This window comes from Crinia signifera, chromosome 12 (assembly GCF_055691185.1).
Source record: "Crinia signifera chromosome 12, ASM5569118v1, whole genome shotgun sequence".
Classification (NCBI taxonomy): domain Eukaryota; kingdom Metazoa; phylum Chordata; class Amphibia; order Anura; family Myobatrachidae; genus Crinia; species Crinia signifera.
The window spans coordinates 85,478,454-85,497,939 of NC_139228.1; the positions used below are offsets into that span (position 1 = coordinate 85,478,454).

General features: G+C 46.6%; 1 protein-coding gene across 2 annotated transcripts in view; it reads left to right on the top strand.

Moving 5' to 3' along the window:
• RTN1 (reticulon 1) overlaps positions 1-18,538 on the top strand; it is a 162,270-nt gene extending 143,732 nt beyond the window's left edge. For both annotated transcript variants that reach the window (XM_083167273.1, XM_083167274.1), the window contains 6 exons: positions 5,253-5,460; positions 9,474-9,612; positions 11,552-11,621; positions 15,141-15,187; positions 15,279-15,337; positions 17,543-18,538. In XM_083167273.1, the coding sequence (XP_083023399.1) occupies positions 5,253-5,460; positions 9,474-9,612; positions 11,552-11,621; positions 15,141-15,187; positions 15,279-15,337; positions 17,543-17,582 (563 nt within the window). In that variant the 3' untranslated portion in view covers positions 17,583-18,538. The remainder of the gene's footprint in view (positions 1-5,252; positions 5,461-9,473; positions 9,613-11,551; positions 11,622-15,140; positions 15,188-15,278; positions 15,338-17,542) is intronic.
• Positions 18,539-19,486: the final 948 nt, after the last annotated feature.

Consider the following 19,486-nt stretch of genomic DNA (forward strand, 5'->3'; position numbering starts at 1 on the left):
AGGTTGGTTTGCAAAATCAAACTCCTATAATGTATAACACCATGTGCACTTCAGGTGGGGCAGATGTAACATGTGCATAGAGAGTTATATTTGTTGAGTTATTTTGTTTCTGTGCAGGGTAAATACTGGCTGCTTTATTTTTATACTGCAATTTAGATTTCAGTTTGAACGCCCCACCCACTCAAATCTAACTCCCTCTGCACATGTTACATCTGCCCCACCTGCAGTGCAGCAAGGTTTTGTCCATTAAATAAGGAGTTTGCTTTTGCAAACCAACCAGGATCACCCCTAGAGTTTGTTTGTTTGTTTACAACCGTACTCTGGAGCTAATTTAGCTTGGATCGCTAAATAGAGAATTAGCAAATCGAGCGATAATCGAAAGCATACCGTACACGTCGTGCATGGGTGAGGGGTAGTAGCAACAAAAAATGCGCATGGATCATAAAAGCAATCCCCTCACAGTGTGACTGACAGGAATCCAGCGTTTAGGGATGGTAACCTGCCGTTTTCTGGGAGTGGTGGTAAATATGCAGGTGTGCGCAAGGAGGGTTGAGGAGGGTTTGCTTCCGGCCTGTCTGTTGCAGATTTGTGGAACTCCTCAGAACGTCTCACATTTGCACAGGTGGCAAAAACAATGCGATGGCTCAGGAATTGCGTATGGATCTGTGATTTGGATTGCGATTAGCGATCTGCGATCCTGTCACAATTATCTCGCTTTCTCCACGCAGTCCACTGCGAATTTTACATTAGCAATCCATGCTGTATTAGAACCTCTGCAGCTGGTTACAATTGCGGTAATGCAGCATCTGTACCTACGATTACATACAGGGTCACTGAGCTAAGAGGGATAACAATGTGCTCCCTGGGGTGCACGGACAGGCGCTACCACAGGTGCTGTGCCAAGAGCTGCCACTTAAAAAGGGGTAGTCAGCCCCGAAGAAACCCGAGTAAACAAGAAAAAGAAGTGGCGCTGGTATTGATGAAATAATCGTACAAATATTTAATATCAATTAAAACAACATATCATAAATCAATTACATACAACAATAAAAAGGTAAATCAATAACTGGACCGGAGGCTGAATGGAATGGACCCAATGAATGGTAAACGTGGGTAAAAAACTGGAATAATGAGGGTTGCCCAATAGTTACCACTGATAGTGATTATGATCCAGTCCCGAAAGCTGAGTGGCAAATGGTCCTCAAATGGATGCGACTGTGGGGCCACAGTTGGTTGGTACTCAAATTGATGTGGTGGGGCTGAGAGCTGTTTTGGTCACAGTGTCTCACGTCGCTAGAGGCTCCAATATTGGGGATGGGATCGGATGGCAGGTGTCCTCAGGGTTGGAAAATTTTAAGACCAGCTGGTCAGTGATCTCAGTTCGTTGTAACCAACCGTGATTCCTGCTTGGAGATGTATCCACGTGGTGTCAACAACAATAGACTGCAGATGCTGTATGGTATATGGGCAGTTGTCTCTCAAGATTTGGAAATGGGCACCCAGAATGCTGGAGAATCTAATTGATGGGGTCCAAATGTATTCAGCTGGTCCTGGTCCAGGCTATAGCTAACGCGTTTCGCTGCTTGTAGCATCGCAGCTTTATCAAAGGTAGCTGTATTAGAACCTCTGCAGCTGGTTACAATTGCGGTAATGCAGCATCTGTACCTACGATTACATACAGGGTCACTGAGCTAAGAGGAACACTATCTTATCTGAGTATTACTGAAGAGCACTGGGGATCTGATCTCTCCGCCATTGATGTACATCGACTCCTCACTCACCATAAGACTACACACTCCTTCTAAGCCCACCCCCAGACTCCTTCAAAATTAGCCAATGGGAGTCTGGAGGTGGGCCTAGGAGGGGTTTATTGCCTTATGCTGAGTCCCAAGTGCCGCATGGTGCCGCCTGTTACACACAGTGCTGCCAATCACTGGGGGGAACTAGTGCTAAGCGGTTCCCTCCGCACTATCTGGTTCTGGGGCTGATTAAACGTGGATCCAAAAACGGAACAGAATCTACATGATTGTATCCTGCTGTCTTTAAACATACACTGTAGGTCTTCTTTGTAGTAGATCAAGAATAATTTCTTAAGCAAAGGATGTCTTATGTTTATTTCTGTAATGTGTTACATGTGGATTTGTGGACTTACAATGTACGATGAAGTAACAACTTCATATGATAGCATACCTCCCAACTTGAGGGCGTGGCCCAGCGGGAAAGGGGCGTGGCATGTTCTCACGGTGCTGCTGCGGGGCCACGCCCCTGTTTTCGCCACTGTGGGGGCATACCCAGCAGTTCAGTGGAGGAATAGATGCTGTGCATCTATTCATGTGTGACAGGGGAACTCCCAACTGACTCCCCCCACGGGACACTGCCGGCCCATTGGATGTCCCAAAAAAACGTGACGTTCCTGCTATAAGCAGGACAGTTGTGAGGTCTTTTTCTTGTAGACAACTTGTGTGCTTTGAGCTTTTCTCAAGTGTGCCACCTAGGGTGACCAACTCATCCCTTTAAACCGGGACACATATTAATTACACAGGTTCTGTGGCAGTTTAAAACCAGGTGAAAGCCAGCCACAGAACCTGTGTAATTAATATGTGTCCCGGATTAAAGGGATGAGTTGGTCACCCTAGTGCAGGGGTCAGGAACCTTTTTGACTAAGAGAGCCATGAAAGCAAAATATTTGGAAATTTATTTCAGTGAGAGCCATATAATATATTTTAAAAGTGAATTCAAGTAAATGTCAGTATAAAACGCCTCTGAATTTATTCTTTTAAATAATGTTGTTATAATACTCACCATTAATGCGAGCAGTATAACACACATAATGCCCCCAGCAGTATACCCCACATAATGCCCCCAGCAGTATACCACACATAATGCCCCCAGCAGTATAACACACACATAATGCCCCCAGCAGTATAATAGAAGTGCACAGAATGCCCCCAGCAGTATACCACACATGATGCCCCCAGCAGTATACCACACATAATGCCCCCAGCAGTATACCACACATAATGCCTCCAGCAGTATACCCCACATAATGCCCCCAGCAGTATACCACACATAATGCCCCCAGCAGTATACCACACATAATGCCCCCAGCAGTATACCACACATGATGCCCCCAGCAGTATACCCCACATAATGCCCCCAGCAGTATACCCCACATAATGCCCCCAGCAGTATACCACACATAATGCCCCCAGCAGTATACCACACATAATGCCCCCAGCAGTATACCACACATGATGCCCCCAGCAGTATACCCCACATAATGCCCCCAGCAGTATAACACACATAATGCCTCCAGCAGTATAACACACATAATGCCCCCAGCAGTATAACACACACATAATGCCCCCAGCAGTATACCACAGATAATGCCCCCAGCAGTATACCCCACATAATGCCCCCAGCAGTATACCACACATAATGCCTCCAGCAGTATACCCCACATAATGCCCCCAGCAGTATAACACACACATAATGCCCCCAGCAGTATACCACAGATAATGCCCCCAGCAGTATACCCCACATAATGCCCCCAGCAGTATACCACACATAATGCCTCCAGCAGTATACCCCACATAATGCCCCCAGCAGTATAACACACACATAATGCCCCCAGCAGTATACCACAGATAATGCCCCCAGCAGTATAACACACACATAATGCCCCCAGCAGTATAATAGAAGTGCACAGAATGCCCCCAGCAGTATACCACACATGATGCCCCCAGCAGTATACCCCACATAATGCCCCCAGCAGTATAACACACATAATGCCCCCAGCAGTATAACACACATAATGCCCCCAGCAGTATACCACAGATAATGCCCCCAGCAGTATAACACACATAATGCCCCCAGCAGTATAACACACATAATGCCCCCAGCAGTATACCACAGATAATGCCCCCAGCAGTATAACACACATAATGCCCCCAGCAGTATACCACACATAATGCCCCCAGCAGTATAACACACACATAATGCCCCCAGCAGTATAACACACACATAATGCCCCCAGCAGTATACCACACATAATGCCCCCAGCAGTATAACACACACATAATGCCCCCAGCAGTATACCACAGATAATGCCCCCAGCAGTATAACACACACATAATGCCCCCAGCAGTATAATAGAAGTGCACAGAATGCCCCCAGCAGTATACCACACATGATGCCCCCAGCAGTATACCACACATAATGCCCCCAGCAGTATACCACACATAATGCCCCCAGCAGTATACCACACATAATGCCCCCAGCAGTATAACACACATAATGCCCCCAGCAGTATACCACACATAATGCCCCCAGCAGTATAACACACACATAATGCCCCCAGCAGTATACCACACATGATGCCCCCAGCAGTATACCACACATAATGCCCCCAGCAGTATACCACACATAATGCCCCCAGCAGTATACCACACATAATGCCCCCAGCAGTATACCACACATAATGCCCCCAGCAGTATAATAGAAGTGCACAGAATGCCCCAGCACAAACTTACTGCTGTAAGTTACACTCACCGTCAGTGTCCAAAAGCCTCCAGCACCCGTGTGGCGCGCAGTGATTCCCCACGTGTCAGCAGAGGTGGGGAGCCTATCAGCGCGGCGGGCAGCCTGTCAGCACGGCGGGTGTGGGATGTAGCTGGAAGAGCCTACAGTACACACTGCGGCGTATCAGCTCTTCCACCCACATCCCCCCCCCCCCGCCGCCGCGCTGACGGCTCAATCCATTCCCCCGATGTCAGCCGCGTATCCTCATAGAAAGGGGATAAAAAATCAGGCAGTCTGCGAGCCATATGCAATCATCAAAAGAGCCACACCTGGCTCGCGAGCCATTGGTTCCCGACCCCTGCCCTAGTGCCACCATATACCAGTTTGCAGCCACCAACACCAGTTCACCGTTGAATTTACTGGTCATTTGCTTTCATGTAGTTTATTTTTGTTAGCCGTGGGGACCAGTGTGATTGGTTTATTTTTTCATATGGGGCTCAATGGGTTTGTTTTTATTCCTGTGGAATTTTAAATCTGTGCCCCACTTTAATCTTGAAAATCACTGCCTTAGAGATTGTGTTTCTGGATGCCTGATTGTGTGGCACGTATTGGAAATGAATCAATAGTAGATAATATAATGATGTTTACATGCTCTTGTCCTGTGCGTGTAGCTTCTTCTGTGGGTACTGTTTTTATGAGCGATATTAACGCCTTACGTGTTTCCCTTACAGCCGTTGACCTGTTATACTGGCGCGATGTGAAGCAGTCCGCGATTGTGTTCGGAAGTGTCCTTTTGATGCTCTTCTCCCTGACTCAGTTCAGCGTGGTCAGTGTTATCGCCTACCTAGCACTTGCTGCTCTCTCAGCCACAATCAGCTTCAGAATCTACAAGTCAGTGCTACAGGCTGTACAGAAAACCGACGAGGGGCATCCATTCAAGTAAGTGGTCTCTCGCTGTACTATTTGTCAGGTCAGGTTGGAGTCTGAGCACAGGATTTGGACGGTACTGTTGGAGATATTCAGGTAATTGGGGCAGATGTATCAACTAGCGTTAAGTGATTTTTCTGCACTTAATGCTGGTTAACTGGGGGGGGGTTATGTTTGTTTAAATGTACTAACCGCGCACCTGATGTGCGCTAGTGACAGCCCACCGAGTAACGTCCCCTGCAATCCCCCCAGAAATTAGCTTCGCCAGCTCCTATCCTACAACGCTAGCCCTGCTGCTGGCTCCGGGCTGCGCATTAGATCTCGCAATGACAGCGAGATCCCACGCATGCCCAGACAGACGGACGGGGGGGTAGAGAAGGTTTTTATTTTAAATGCACATGCACAGGGCTGCCAGGGGGTGCCGATAAGGACAGCCGTTAACACTGGGCATAACAGCTCTACTTATAGGTGCTGGGGGCTTAATACATTCGCCCATAACAGGTGCCCGCTTCTCCTCGTTATGCAGGAGAAGCGGGACCCGTTATTTTATAAACATTAGGCCCCATTGCTACATCTGCCCATTATTTGTTCCATATGGCAATGCAATCCTGATGGAGGATGTACAGGCTGCAGTCACCAGCAACACCACAAGTACGCAGATGCAGAAACCTTTGGTGAAATGTTTCAGATCATGACATCAGGCTGAATAGGTTTCTCCTGGAGCAGGCCGGCTGCCGGGTACAGCCCTTGTTTTATCCTGCCTTGGGGAGTCAGGGCACACAGTTGTATGGGTGCTTCTGGAGTCGCTCTGCACAGTAAATGATGGCTATTGGCCAGGCACATATCAGCAAACTGACCTGATTGGCTGTTTTTGTTTCAGCACAAAGCAGGAGTATAAATCTCTATTGCATCCTTTGGCGGGTACCGCTACCATGTGGCTAACCACAGGTGAATTGAGGACCACCGCATAATAGTCCTGATTTAACCTGCGGTTAGCCACAAATGCAAGTGCATTTACTCTGTTTGTTCAATTGACGTGTGTGTGTGTGTGTGTGTGTGTGTGTGTGTGTGTGTGTGTGTGTGTGTGTGTGTGTGTGTGTGTGTGTGTGTGCAGAAACAAATCTAGGTACATCTCTGTGTTCTTGTGGGGCCTACACACGGGGCGATGTCAGGACATTTTCTAAGCGATCTCACTAGATCAGGCCCATAGCACCTTTTGCACTCACTGTTTTATTGCTACATCTGATTAGGTTTATTATGATATCAATCAGCAGAAGATGCAGACAGACAATGACCATGATCAAACAATATGGCCCGTATGTCGTATGCTCCAGCCTGGCAATATCAGCACTAGATATAAAGTGGATGTTATGTGGTTTTATGGAGACACCTGGTTGTTTCTGCATTAACACTAATCGCTGCTAGAAATCTAGCACCGATATCATTGGAACCACGCCTGGACCGGCACCTCATGGTCTATTACATTCCTGCCTACTACAATACGGCCCTTATTCTGGTCCGTTCGAGCGGAAAGGGAGGGCCCGTTTGCATGGGCGTTCTCATGTTAATGCCGATGACGCAGGTGCTCTGAGCAACCTTAGGTGCCTTCCACATCATTCGATGGTCGGCGACCATCGATGATGCGGGTGTCCCCCACAGGCTGCAAATGGATGTTTATGCAAAACACACGCTGCGAATGGGCGGCGGCCAGGCCACCATTCGCAAAGCGGGGTTTGGTGCACTCACAAGGCTGCGAATTCACAGCCTTGCGAATCAACCAGAATAACCCCCTATGCGTGGGGCTGATATCTGACTGCAATAATTGGGTCCCAGTTTGGGAGTGGGCAGGTGGGACATACATAGATACAGAGGCTTCGCTGTTTATGCTTAGGCTAAATCCATAAATTTGCTGTATAAATAACAGAACGTGAACAAATAAAAAAATGGGCTCCTAAATGTTGTATCAGATACATACAAAGAGTTAGAATTGATACAAATGATGTATTTATAAATTTATGATTTTCTTTTTTTTTTGTTTTGCAACTGATGCAACAATGTAATGGAATGAGTGATAAACCACCAGCCAGTCAGCTCCTAACTGCCATGTCACAGGCTGGGTTTGAATAATGTCAGGTAGGAGCTGATTGGTTGGTTGTTTATCACTTTCCATGTTATCACTTTTTGAAGCTTAGTACATCTGGCCCTTTATGTGGGTTATTAAGGTGCAGTTGCGCCAGGCCCATTGTTCCAATGACTGCATCCTATTTTTGGAGTCAGTATTGCAGCAAGTTCCAGACATTAAACCTTGCAATAAATAAAAATATTGCATTTCTAAAATCAGTTAGTAGTTTTGCCAAAATATATTTGGTAGGTAAAAGCAGTTTTAGCCGGGTTTTTTTACACTACAGACAGTAAATACTTTTATACCTGCCCATACGACTTCTACCTATTGATGAGGATCACATAGACCAGGTAAATGTATAAACAACACCTTTATTTTATTTCCGCAGCAGTCAGGTCAGTCACAAGGATTTCAGCAAGCAGGTCAAAAGTTACAGCATCACAGCGTACAATCTCCTTAACAAATTGGTACAAAACTCCTATGGCCCCCTACCATAACCCATACCTCCAGCCTATCGCCTGGGCAGCTAACCCACCATCAGGAGCATTCCACCTATGGCCCCCTACCATAACCCATACCTCCAGCCTATCGCCTGGGCAGCTAATCCACCATCAGGAGCATTCCACCTATGGCCCCCTACCATAACCCATACCCCCAGCCTATCGCCTGGGCAGCTAATCCACCATCAGGAGCATTCCACCTGACCACAGAAACCATTTTTAAAGGCAGCTCACAGGTGCCACCGACCCACTCTGCTGCAACTGACTCCCGAGCTGCAACCAAAACCTGGCCTGGATCCATGTTTATCTGCTGTAGTGTGCTTAACACAGGGAATACCTATTATTCCTGTCACACTATACACATGGAAAACCTTGTTTTTTCCTGTGATCTATTCTATCCTAATAATTGCCTAATTTTGAATATTTCTGCTTTGTACCAACTAACAGCCTTAATCAGGAACACCTGTTTCACCCCAATCTCCTAATTATACTTCCTAAATTTCCCAATGGTAGTGGACAGGGCCAACTTAACAGCAATGTAGACTCTGAGTTCCCCAGTGCATTGGGGCCCCTAAATACCTATTAATAGGCGCCAGTTAAAAGTATTCACACGCCCCTCATGTGTCATGTGGTACTGAGCTGCTTCTCCTTATACTTCCATACAGTAAATGGATGGCTGTCAGCACTCTGATTGGTTGATAGCTCTAACCACACACCAATCAGTATGCTGACTACCATTCACAGTCTGGCTGCTGACTGGGGGCAGGTAGACTATGCTGCACTCTGATTGGTTGATAGCTCTAACCACACACCAATCAGTATGCTGACTACCATTCACAGTCTGGCTGCTGACTGGGGGCAGGTAGACTATGGTGCACTCTGATTGGTTGATAGCTCTAACCACACACCAATCAGTATGCTGACTACCATTCACAGTCTGGCTGCTGACTGGGGGCAGGTAGACTATGGTGCACTCTGATTGGTTGATAGCTCTAACCACACACCAATCAGTATGCTGACTACCATTCACAGTCTGGCTGCTGACTGGGGGCAGGTAGACTATGCTGCACTCTGATTGTCCTGCCCCTGCTCAAAGGCACCTAGAATCATGTAGCCCTGGTCAGTTGCCCGGTGAGTCCTTGTATTGAGATGGCCCTGGTGCAGGAACGTATCCCCAGAGATGCAGATGTGACTGTTTTATCACAGTGCTCCAGATAATGGCGGAAAGGTTAATGTTGGGACCGCACCTCTTCTGTAGTATTACAAGGTCAGGGCTTGTCCATGTCTAGGCCTAGGTTTAGGTGCATTTGTGAATGAGAGTGGATTTCAGTGACCTAAAACTATTGTTACCTGTATGATCTCTCAGAACAGCAATACATGAACCTGTACTTGTTACTGTGCAGGGGCTACTTGGATATGGAGATCTCCCTTTCTCCAGAACAAATCCAGAAGTACACAGATTGCCTTCAGGTGTACACAAACAGCATAGCGCGGGAGCTGAGGAGGCTGTTCCTGGTACAGGACCTGGTGGACTCACTGAAGGTATGGCTCACTCCTCTAGAACTGGTATCATGCAATAATCCAGTGAGGTTCTCCGATCGCTCAGCACAAATGGCCCTGATAGGTTACCATAACTTTCCTAATGACTCGGCTTCAGTGAACAAACTAAATAGTTAATTTAACACTCATTCATTACTGGAGCCTGGAAGAGTGGATGTCCTCCTGCATCCTGGTCACCTCCTAGTGAAGCGGACAGGATGGGCAGAGTGATGCCAGGAATTGGAGATCTGTGAGTGGGGAATATTATGACTCGATCCAATGAGAATCACAACTGGTTGGCCCCGCCCCCATATCATAGATCCATGAATTGTGGTGTTAGGCTTATTGACACGGAGACCCCAGACTAACCCCCTCAGTGGTCAAGTGCAACTCCTCTCCATGCATGTTGGGCTCCCATGGAGAATCCACCATTGATGTGTGGCTGTACAATATTGAGGCCATGAGGGCAATGGCCCTTATTCTGGTTCACTTGCAAAGGCAAATTCCTTCTCAAATAGACAAAACCATGTGCACTGGTCAGTAGTTACAAGTTAGATAGGTTGAACTCAATGGACTAACGTCTTTTTTTCAGCCTTAATCACTATGTTACTGCATGGGGGGGGGGGGGGATATGTAACATGTGCAGAGAGAGTTAGATTTGGGTGTTATTTTGTTTCTGTGCAGTGTAGATACTGACTGCTTTATTTTTACACTGCAATATAGATCTCACTTTGAACCTCTCACTCACCAAACCCAAATCTAATTCTCTCTGCACATGTTACATCTGCCTCACCTGCAGTGCACATGGTTTTGTCCATTTGAGAAGGAATTATCCTTAGCGAGTGAACCAGAATTAGGGCCAATGCATCTTTCACTGGCCCATTAAAGGGTATTGGCCATTACAGCAATTCAAATTGCAGCAACAGTAAGGACCAGACCAGTTAAAAAAAAGGGTACTTATGTAGTATCTGGGCGCCCGATTTTTTGATTGTATGCCTTAACTTAAGGCATACAATCAGTGCGATGCGATGCGATGACCCGATTTTCCCATAGGATTCAATGTTAAAATGGACTGAGTCCATTTTAACATGGAATTCAATGGGAAAAAGGGGTCCTTTTCATACCCCTACTATCCAAGTGGGCATGGAGTTGGATATAAACCTGTGGCGAGCGTAGCGAGCCACCGAGCCCGAAGCGTGGCGAGCGAACGGTATTCTGTGTCCGCTCGCCACGCTTCGGGCTCGGTGGCTCGCTACGCTCGCCACAGGTTTATATCCTATATCCAACTCCATGCCCACTTGGATAGTGGGGCAAGGAACAGGACCCCTTTTTCCCATTGAATTCTATGTTAAAATGGACTCAGACCATTTTAACATTAAATCCTATGGAAAAATCGGGTCCATCGCATCGCATCGCATCCGATTTGGTCGCATGCGATGCGATGCGATGTGCCCGATCCGACCCGATTTCTAAATCGGGCGCCCAGATACTACAAAAGTACCAAAAAAAGTAAAAGTACCCAAATGTGTAATTAAATCTGCTTGAAGGTAACTGTTGCAGTGCATAAGGGCCCTTATTCAGATCTGATCACAGTACAAATTTGTTCTCAAAGTGGGCAAATCCATGTGCACTGCAGGTGGGGCAGACGTAACATGTATAGAGAGAGTTAAATTTGTTATTTTTATTTTTTTCTGTGCATGGTAAATACTGGCTGCATTATTTTTACACTGCAATTTAGATTTCAGTTTCACCCCACCCAAATGAAACGCTCTGCACATGTAACATCTGCCCCACCTGCAGTGCAGCATGGTTTTGCCCATTTTGAGAACAAATTTGTACTGCGATCAGATCTGAATAAGGGCCCGTGTCTTCAATGTAATAACATCTAGCTCTGACTCTGCGGAACCACCAAAGTGATTGTATGTTTCTTGTCCCCTTGCAGTTTGCGGTACTGATGTGGCTGCTGACGTACGTTGGAGCTTTGTTCAATGGTCTAACGCTTCTCATCATGGGTAAGAAAGGCCGGTGCTGGAGCATGCTGTATACAGGTCACATTACATAACATATAATATTGCCTTCTCTAGACAATGACTCTGGATGTAATACAGGGGCCGATTCAGGATCGCTCATTGCAATCCGGATACCGCCCCAGCCCCGATGGTTGGGGTTTGCGAGTGCGCATTTCTGTGCATGTGAACACCCCGGCAGCCAATGGCTTTGGGGGGGGGGGGGGTGTCCGGGCGGGCAGCGTTAACATGCTCGCTAAGCAGAATGAATCAGGCCCACACAGTCCGAGTTCGCAGAGGTGCAGGATATTTGTATAAGGTGTGCCCAAATGAGCCGTTGTATCTAACCGCAGAGGGTTCATGTGTTTGCCGATAGATGGCGCAGCGTTTTTCCCAGTAGCGCATGTGTAGTGAACGGTTTCACCTCAGTGTCTTCATTCATGGTTTTGCGCAGACGTATGCATGACGGATTCCTCCAGGTCAGCACAAGGAACTGTTATATAATTTCTTGGCGCAGAAATGTATCGCTGGATGATGGCGGTGTACGGAGAGGAGAGTCTTGCACGGCACACCATGTTCCAGTGATGTCAGCATCATGAGGTGGGACATCAAGGGCTTGCCGCGGCCCGGGCAGGTGCACCTGGTCACCAACCCTGACACCATTTTGGCTGTGGAGGATCTCATTCGGCAGAATTGTCGGATCACTACACATGAAATTGCTGTTGCATTGTCGATAAGCACGGGCACTGTGCATTACATAATCCACCACAAGCTTGGTTATGGCATAGAATACGCCATGCATCCGTCAGCGCAAAACAACTTTCCAGGAAAGATGAAAGGGTACTTGTTTCCTAGCACGGCCACAACGATCATAATCGCGGTCATCGGGGGTAAAATCGGGGCCATCGCGGGCATCGCGGCCGCTAAAAAATCGGGTGCTTCCCAGGTGTCCATGGCGACGCGGACACCTGGGAAGCCCGCGAAGGGACACGTTTACCTGTGAAGGTATCCGCGTCCCCTCGCGGGGCGCGCTGCGCTCGCCACGCTTCGGGCTCGGTGGCTCGCTACGCTCGCCACACTATTCTGTTCTCACTCCACGCCCTAGTGGATAGTAGGGCATGAAAAGGTCGGAGGACGCGTACCGCCGCCCCTCGCGGGCTCGCTGCGCTCGCCACGCTTCGGGTTCACGTTGATGGTGGGGTGGCGTCAACTACTTTTGGGGGGACATTTCAATGTTCAGGGGTGTTTTTGGGCCATTTACTATTGTTCCTATGCTGATTTGGGTAAATTCATCCATTTAACATTGTTTCCTATGGGAAATCGTGGTCATCGCGGGTAAATTGAGGCATTTAACATTGTTCCCTATGGGGAAATCGGGGGCATCGCGTCTGGACCATTTAAGCATTTTTAGGTGCACACGACGCGACCAACCCGATTTTTCACTGTTTTCAATGCATTTCAATGGAAAAATCGGGGGCATCGCGTCGGTCGCGTCGCAGGCCACTCAAATTACCCCCGATGGCCAAGATTTGTGGCCGTGCTAGGAAACAAGTACCGATGAAAGTGAGCCGAAGCCGTTTACTACACATGCGCAACTGGGAAAATAGCCGTGCCATCGATAGGCAAACACATTAACCCACTGCGATTAGTCTTTTCATTTGGACACACCTTATATTTTGCCATTTTAAAAATGCAGGGATTCTCACCTGGAGTCCCGCACCTTTGACAACTTGGACCCTATTACATTTACCGGTACTTGTGTAATATCTGGGCGCCTGATGTTAAAATCGCATGCCTTAACTTAAGGCATGCGATCAGACCCGAACTACACGATTTTCTGGGTTTTTATGAGGTTCCTGTACAATTAAATAATCGGTTGCATCGCCTGCCATTATAATGGCATACGATGTGATGCGACGCGACCGACCCGATTTTCCCATTGGACCCAATGTTAAATTGTACCTGAGACCTGATTTTACATTGGATCCAATGTTAAATGCCATCCAGACCCGATTTTTCATAGTATACCCACCCTGATGGTTAATTATTAGGACAAATGCCCCCCCATTGTTAACGCCACCCCACCATCAATGCCAACCCGAAGCGTGGCGAGCGGACGCGGACTACTTAACATGTATTCTGCGTCCCCTCGCGGGGTTCGCTGCGCTCGCTACTCTTTGGGCTCGTATTCCGCGACCCCTCGCAGGGCTCGCCACCCTTCGGGCTCGGTGGCTCGCTGCGCTCGCCACACTATAAAACATCAACTCCACGCCGACGTGGATAGTGGGGGTATGAAAAGGTCGGAGGACGCGTACCGCCGACCCTCGTGGGCTCGCTGCGCTCGCCATGCTTCGGTTTGACATTGATCGTGGCGTGGCTTAACAATGGGGGGGCATTTCACATAGTAATTACCCATCAGGGTGGGTATACAATAAAAAATGGGGTCTGGGGGGCATTTAACATTGGATCCAATTTAAAAATCGTGTCGAATCGGTCGCATCGCATGCGATGTGACCGATTTTTCCGACCCGATGTCAAAATCGGGCACCCAGATATTACACAAGTACCCATTTAACCCCTTAAGCTTTAAACTCATCGGACAGAAAACTTGGAAATACCGTATATACAGTACGTGCCCTCAAACGCGATTCCACTGCTTTTTTTGACACTAGTAATAATTATAGTAACACTGAGTCCATTAGGATTGTTCACTTATTTTTTTTAACCCTGCTTCCCCCAGGGGAAGAGCTGGGACTAGCATATACCTGTACTCGCCGCCAAGACTTCAGCATTAGACGTACGAGTGAACGCAGCTGCGTCCATCGCAAAATATGACTCTTAACCCTTTGAGCGGCAAGGGAATTTGTCAAAATAGGTGTGAAAAATTGACAAGCAAACCAGGTTTTTTTTTAATTAACCCTTTGAGTGCCGACATTGCTGTAAGAGATCCTCGAAATATCTGTTAAAAATGCCAGCGCCGCTCCCAGCGACTGTTCTTTTTTTTGGGTGCAATATTTAACTAAACATCAATAAATTAGCTTGGCTGGATGTGTATTTATTTATACTGAAAGAACAGCATTTCTAGCGGATGTTTTGAGGATCCCTCACAGCAAAGGGTTAATGTTATTGCCACTTTATATTTTCACATGAAACCCATGAAATAAAGCACAATGTGTTGATTGGCACTTACAGTCTTTGGGTTGCGATGACCATGATGTACAAATGGAGAGCCCAAACTGGGCTATGGATAAGATGGACACATTTAGCCGGGCATTGCCTACTGTGGACTCCGAGTCCATTAACTTTGTGTTACATCCCTGGTAATATGTCTAATCAACTGTATTTCTATATGTGTATGCTAAAGATTCTTTACATATGTGATACTAATCCTATGTTTAGCGTTCATCTTCCGATAAACAAGCCTGGGTACCATTCGCTGAATACGTAATGAAAATGTAATTGTATTTCTAAATTTAAATTTAATTTATTATTCTATTCATAAGAATTGTTGTCTTTGAATTCCAGCTGTGGTGTCGATGTTTTCTCTCCCAGCTGTATATGACAAGTATCAGGTACGATTATTATTTTCAGGGACGATAATGTCTAATTGTATTGAACTTCAAATATCTAAACAATAATCGCTGACCGATTTTACATTTCTAGGCACAAATTGACCAGTATTTGGGACTTGTGCGGACAAACATGAATGCAATTGTGGCAAAGTGAGTTGACACGCTGTGATATTTATTACATTGCATGTAAAACTGTGACCGTAATGCTCTGGGACAGTGTTCCCATGGTCTCCATAGTACCGATGGTAATAATCATCAATACGATGGTTGATTGTTGTTTTGCCATCGATAGCCGATACCCAATGGTTCTCCACCATCGATGGCAGAGTGTGCAATGGTGTTTTTTCCCTTAATGTTTAAAGCTTAACTCTGCCCCTGATGCGACCCACATAGCCACACCCCCTTCCCCCTGATTGGCCGGTCTTTGACCAAGCCATACTCACAGAGTTGGAGCCGCTGCATTTGTGTCTGTTGATGGTAAACCATCGGCCCTTGATGATGTATAGACTAGGGTTTCCTGCCATCGATGTAATTCACAGATGACACCATCGATGTAATTCACAGATGACACCATCGATGGTGAGCATCGCTGTTAGACCTGTTAATGGCCATCGTTATGGCATAGGTTTAGAGTTGAGAGGATAGAGTAAGTATATACTAAATCTCTGGTGCGTTGTGGGATCACTTACCTTTATGTCTATGCTCACACTGACCAGACAAATACAAACAATGAATGAATGTGTCCCAAATGCCAGGGCTAAACTGGTAGAGGTACCATCTCCCTTCTAAGCATCCTGGGTGACTTCAGGGCAGTCATAACCGCATTGTATGCCATGGGCAAATTAGTGCACGGAGGTGGGCACACACCCTTTCTGTGGTCCCATGCCGTCACTCAACATGCTTGCATACAGTGAATGGCTGCCAGTGCTCTGATTGGTGGCTAGCTCCAGCCACCAACCAATCAGCAAGTAGAGAATTCTGCTTCTCCGCTAATTGTGTGACCACCACCTGCCCATGCTCGAAGACCCATAGAAATGTGCGGCCCTGCGCGTCTGCCCAGTGTGCCTATAGGGTAAGAAGTTCCCACTTGAATTCCCAAGGAGTTACGGGGGTCGATTCACACCTGATTGCACGGCCACAAATTTGCATCGGCTTAAATTCGCATCGGCGGTTAAGCCACCGCCGTGAATGTGATCGATGTGCGAAGGGATGTGTACGCCTAGCGGTTTCCCGGACACCACCTGCATCTTCCCAGACACGCCAGCATTTGTCTTAGCACTCCCACTAAACATCCAGGTTTTCACCCCGAGGCGCCTACTTCCTGTCAATCACCTTGCAAATGGCAAAGTAGACGGCTTTCATCGCAGCACGGCCTCACCAAAGCGCACTATGGGCTGTATGCCTGCGCAGTGTACCGATAGACATCCGCCGTGTGATCAGGTCTGAATTACCCCCCCACGTTAAAATTAAAATATAATAATTAGTGGTGGGCAACGATTAAAATTTTTAATCACGATTAATTGCATGAATTTTTTGCAATTAACATGCGATTAATTGCACTGATAGGCACATAAGTGCCGCTTATCTAAAATCTCATTGCCATGGGTTCCATGCTTGTTGCCAGGTGGGATTACATGCTTGTTGCCAAGGGAGATTGCATGCTTGTTGCCATAGTGGGTTTCATGCTTGTTGCCAGGGGGGGTATACTTCCTTGTTGCCAGTGGGGGTTATGTGTTCCATGCGAGTGGGGGTTTACTTGCTCCATGCCAGGGGGGTGAGCTACTTGCTCCATGCCAGGGGGGCGGGTTACTTGCTCCATGCCAGGGGGGGTGAGCTACTTGCTCCATGCCAGGGGGCGGGTTACTTGCTCCAAGCCAGGGGGGGGGGGGTTTACTTGCTCCATGCCAGGGTGGGGGCTTAATTGCTCCATGATGGGGGGGGGGTTTACTTGCTCGTTGCCAGGGGATGCAGGTCCACAGCGCTCCTGGAATCTGCACTTCCGGGTAGTGCTGGGCACTCTACACAACCCTGACAGACGCTAGAGGTAAAGGAGCACCTCTAGCATCTGTCTCCACAGCGGCGGCCATATTTGGAGCGGCGCAGCCCTGTACGTTTCCTGGTACCAGGCAGAACCCCATCCCTGCCACCGCAGCGCGCCCCCCCCCCTGCGTGCGCGCATTAACCGCGATAAAAAATGTAATCGCAGCTAATGTACTGGCACGTTAATATTATTATATCCAGCACTAATAATAATACATTTTAAGCATTTCTTGAAATTTGTGATTAAAGTTTAAATTCTATAAAGAAAAAATAATAATCCAAAATTAACTTCTTCTTTTTTTTTTTTTTTTTTAGGGTCCAAGCTAAAATCCCTGGTACAAAACTGAAGGAATAAATAAAACTTCGAGTCCAGTCAGTTCTTAGTAAATTGTGGAGTCCAACGTGGAAACAGCTGTGTTACTACACTTACTTACAGATTTCTTGCACCATTCTCTCTTCAACACGCCGTGTTCCTCGAAACATCTAAAAAAAACAAAAACCAAGGAGCAGCGCTCGTGGCGCTGCTTCCGATGCTATTAGAATACTCGTAATCAGCCGTGTCAAGCACTCAAGTCTAGTGAAGAGATACAAAAAGTGTACTAATGTGTTTCTTTTTTTGTGTTGCTTACAAGTGCATGATGTCGGAAGCCTAAGTAAACGATTTTTTATTTCCTTTTAATTTCCTTAATGTATTCTGATTTTTTAGTGTTTTTTCTGCTATTCTTGACAGCGCTTATAACTTTAATGTGACGTGCGGCTAGGGCTTTAAGCTTAGGGCACTGACGCAATAGTATCGACTTGCTTCATTGTCTCTGGGCCCGCTGGTTGGAGTTATTTCAATGATATAAATATATATATATACGTAGAAGTGTAGACTAATGTTTTGTGTTTTTCCTACACAGGTGAAATCGATATGCAGTACTTCTCTCCATTTTTTGTATGACTTAAAATTGCAGTACTCCTGTTGTAAGGGTTCGGGAAAACAGATTTACATGTACGGTAGACAGGTCCAGCTCTCTTTGTTTTTTTTTGTAATCCATTCTATGTAGTTCCTAGCGAACTTATGGACTGAATATTTGCACTTATTATGTACTTGACACTGAATGCGTAAATAAAATGTCACTAAATGTATAAGGTCCTGTTTTGTGTTTGCTTGTAAGACTCTGCCGCAACACATCCTAACAGCGTCCGATAGATTAAACGACTACGTGATGTTCTTGATCCTATTGATGGCACATACTTGTATACGTCTACTGGTCTCCTGACCTCAATATTTCAGTGCAACCGGGAATAAAACTGGATTCTTGCCAAGGTTTTGTGTTTTCTATTGGTGTGCATTTGTATGTATACGTCAGATCTCCTGGATGAATTTGGTGAACATGGAACAGGTTATCTACCCATAGCGAAAGATTTTAAGAACGTGTTCAGATTAATTTATTATTGACTATCAGATATAGGGCCCACACACTGGGCCGGATTAAGCCTTTCGGGGGGCTAGGGGGTCACTTTAGACAGGGGGGCCCCCTTCCACTTGTCATTACTGGCCACAAACTGCACGGGATAATGTTACACTATCAAACCACAGAGCAAAGGCAGTATAAACTTGGTGAATGGGTAACTGCAGGGGGGGGGGGGTTAATATAAACATAAATAAATATATAAAATACCACATGAAAAGAAGCCTGTGTTTGTCCCTCTGTGCCTTACTCTATAGGAGCCCTGACAGGCTCAGCGCTGCCTCTGATTAAAAACCCTCCCATGACGAGGCCGCTGCTGCTGTTGTTCTCAATGGGCCTGACAAGCATATGATGAGCTCCTCCAAGCAGAGCTCAGCACAAGCCTCTCAGCCTCTGACCACTTGTGCAAAGGCTCATGGGACTTAGGGGGTTATTCTGGTTTACTTCTTCTGGCAAATTCCTTCTTAGATGGACAAAACCATGTGCACTACAGGGGGGCAGATGTAATATGTGCAGAGAGAATTAGATTTGGGTGTTATTTTGTTTCTGTGCAGGGAAAATACTAGGGAAAAAAAGCTTTATTTTTACACTGCAATATAGATCTCACTTTGAAGTAAAACCTCACCCAAATCTAACACTCTCTGCACAACTTACATCTGCTCCACCTGCAGTGCACATGGTTTAGTTCATGTACATTTCTCAGATCACTCAGCAGTATCGGCCCATGTCTAGGCCCCTTAAGGATGCTCCTCTGACAAGGCCATTTATTTATGTCAATCCTGTATTCCACCTTAAGAGGCTT